Raw genomic sequence first — 2,157 nt, forward strand, 5'->3', positions numbered from 1 at the left:
GCCACCAAGAATTGAGGCAGTTCTGAAGGCAAAAGGGGGTCCAACCCGTTACTAGCATGGGGTACCTAATAAAGTGGCCGGTGAGTGTATGTGTCAGTATGTGGTTCATATTGTATGAGAATGTACAGTAAAAATATCACATATATATATATTTTTTTTTTTTTACAGTATTAGTGCTTTCAAAGAATTAAAAAAAGTATATATTTATTTAGGGCACAATTGAGTTTAAGTTCTATTTTTAGATCTGGTACTTGTATGCTGCCCGGGGTACCTGCCCATAAGACTGAAAGTAAAAACTAACATTGATTAAGGACCCATAGCTTCTACCCAATAACATGTTTTAAAGGTATAAGACATTCGGTGAATTCTTGAACAAAAATATTGACATTTGGCACGTTTTTACCAAAATAACCGCTTTACTGCCTCACAGAGGAACACCTGAGAGGTTAGACTCACACATGACACACCGAGGAGGAGATGGTGAGACAGCAGCAACAGTGAAGAAACACCACAAACATGAGAGAGAGTGAAAGCACCAGAGATAAAAGAAAACGGCAGCTTTTGCATTGTTCATTGCAGACATTTATCGGCTCGGCGCTTTGAGGGAAAAGGGGAGTATGTGTGTGTTTGCTGAGCAACAGCGAGGAAGTGTTATTAGGTGTTTGCTTTATATTAGATAAGCAGCCAAGGACACTGAGAAAGAAGAAGCCTGTCGCTATTCTTTGTAAGACTATTCCTTTGGTGGATGTTTGTACTGCAACTCGCCTCATCATCTAACCTACACAGAGCACCTAGACTGTCAGAAGATGATGGAATTCAATGTCATGAGCGAAAAATGCGAAATAGGGATAAATGCAGACAGGGTGTATATTAGAGAGCCTGAAGTGGTCTCCCAGTGCATCATGGGTTGAGTTCCATTATCTTCTAGGTGTGCTAGAAGCAACAAAAAGGTACCTGTGGTGAGGACTGCTCACAGACGGTCCCGGCTGTGACAGACTACATTTGCCCCGTTGCTGTTTGCAATGAACAGGGGAGGGGAGGGTGAAAGAAAGAAAGTATGTTTCAGTCCACGCAAATCAAGACAAAGCTACTGATGAAAAGACAACCCAAAATGAAAAAGAGCAGCAAATAAAATTAAATAACAAAAAATTAAAAATCAGACATGAATATGAGAGATTTTGTAATTTAGAATAATAAGAGATGTGGCTTTTCAAAGTGTGTGACTACTTTGAATTGCTTCCACTCATGAGTGAGTGATTGCAAATACGAAGCTACACGTCAGGAAATGTGATGCATGACTTTGCTAACAATGGCATCGCTAACAAGCGGTGTAAGCAGTGACATGCTTATTTGGATTGATCTGATAAAACTATGTTCTGCTACATTATCGTAGCTGAGAATCCACAGTGCCTCGCAAAAGCAGTCCTACCCGTTCCGCTTTTCTACATTCTCTCACGCTACGACCTAAAGTTTCAATGCATTTAAATGTGGCTTTATGTGACAGACCAGCACAGAATGGTGCATACACGATAAAGGAGAGAAAAAACGATGCTTGGGCTTGGAAATCATCTGAGGCAGAAAGAGATTTGAGACGCTAACGGTACCGCCTGACTCATAATGAAAATAGCCGAGTGAGTCAAGACTTACATCTAATTGAAAAATATGTGGCAATACATAAAAAATATAGATTAGATGGAGATGTACAACCAATCTGAGTTTAAACTATTAATGACAAAAGGTTGAAATTTGGAACTGTGTACGTTCAAAGTGGATAGAGACATAAGCCAAAGGTTCTATCAACTATTAACTCAGAGAGTCAAGGTGCAAAAATACATGCCGCAATTTTTAGATCTTTATTGGGTGTAAAAGTTCAAAACTATGAATAATTGTCCATCTACTTTATAATTATGCTCCATAACTGGTTGATCCGTCACATGAAGTCCAAATAAAATACATTGGAGCTTGTGTTTGTATATCAAAAAAGAGTTGAAATACTTAAATTCTTATGCAATGATTTCTAAAATATATTTTTCTCACAATTAAAAAAACAACCTATAGTTTTACTGCTGGTGTAACAGTTTTACCACAGACAAACTAAAAAATAAATACATCTATAGGTGAGATAAATACGACGGAGTATTAGGGCCACACATGAAG

General features: G+C 38.2%; 1 protein-coding gene across 1 annotated transcript in view; it reads right to left on the reverse strand.

Annotated features, from left to right (window-relative positions):
* The window catches only part of syne1 (spectrin repeat containing, nuclear envelope 1), a 172,957-nt gene that overhangs the window by 5,427 nt on the left and 165,373 nt on the right, over positions 1–2,157 (reverse strand). Inside the window, exon 136 of the mRNA XM_015395967.1 lies at positions 955–1,055. Within this exon, the coding sequence (XP_015251453.1) occupies positions 955–1,055 (101 nt within the window). The remainder of the gene's footprint in view (positions 1–954; positions 1,056–2,157) is intronic.

The sequence above is a fragment of the Cyprinodon variegatus genome, unplaced genomic scaffold, assembly GCF_000732505.1.
Source record: "Cyprinodon variegatus isolate N-32 unplaced genomic scaffold, C_variegatus-1.0 Scaffold770, whole genome shotgun sequence".
Lineage (NCBI taxonomy): Eukaryota > Metazoa > Chordata > Actinopteri > Cyprinodontiformes > Cyprinodontidae > Cyprinodon > Cyprinodon variegatus.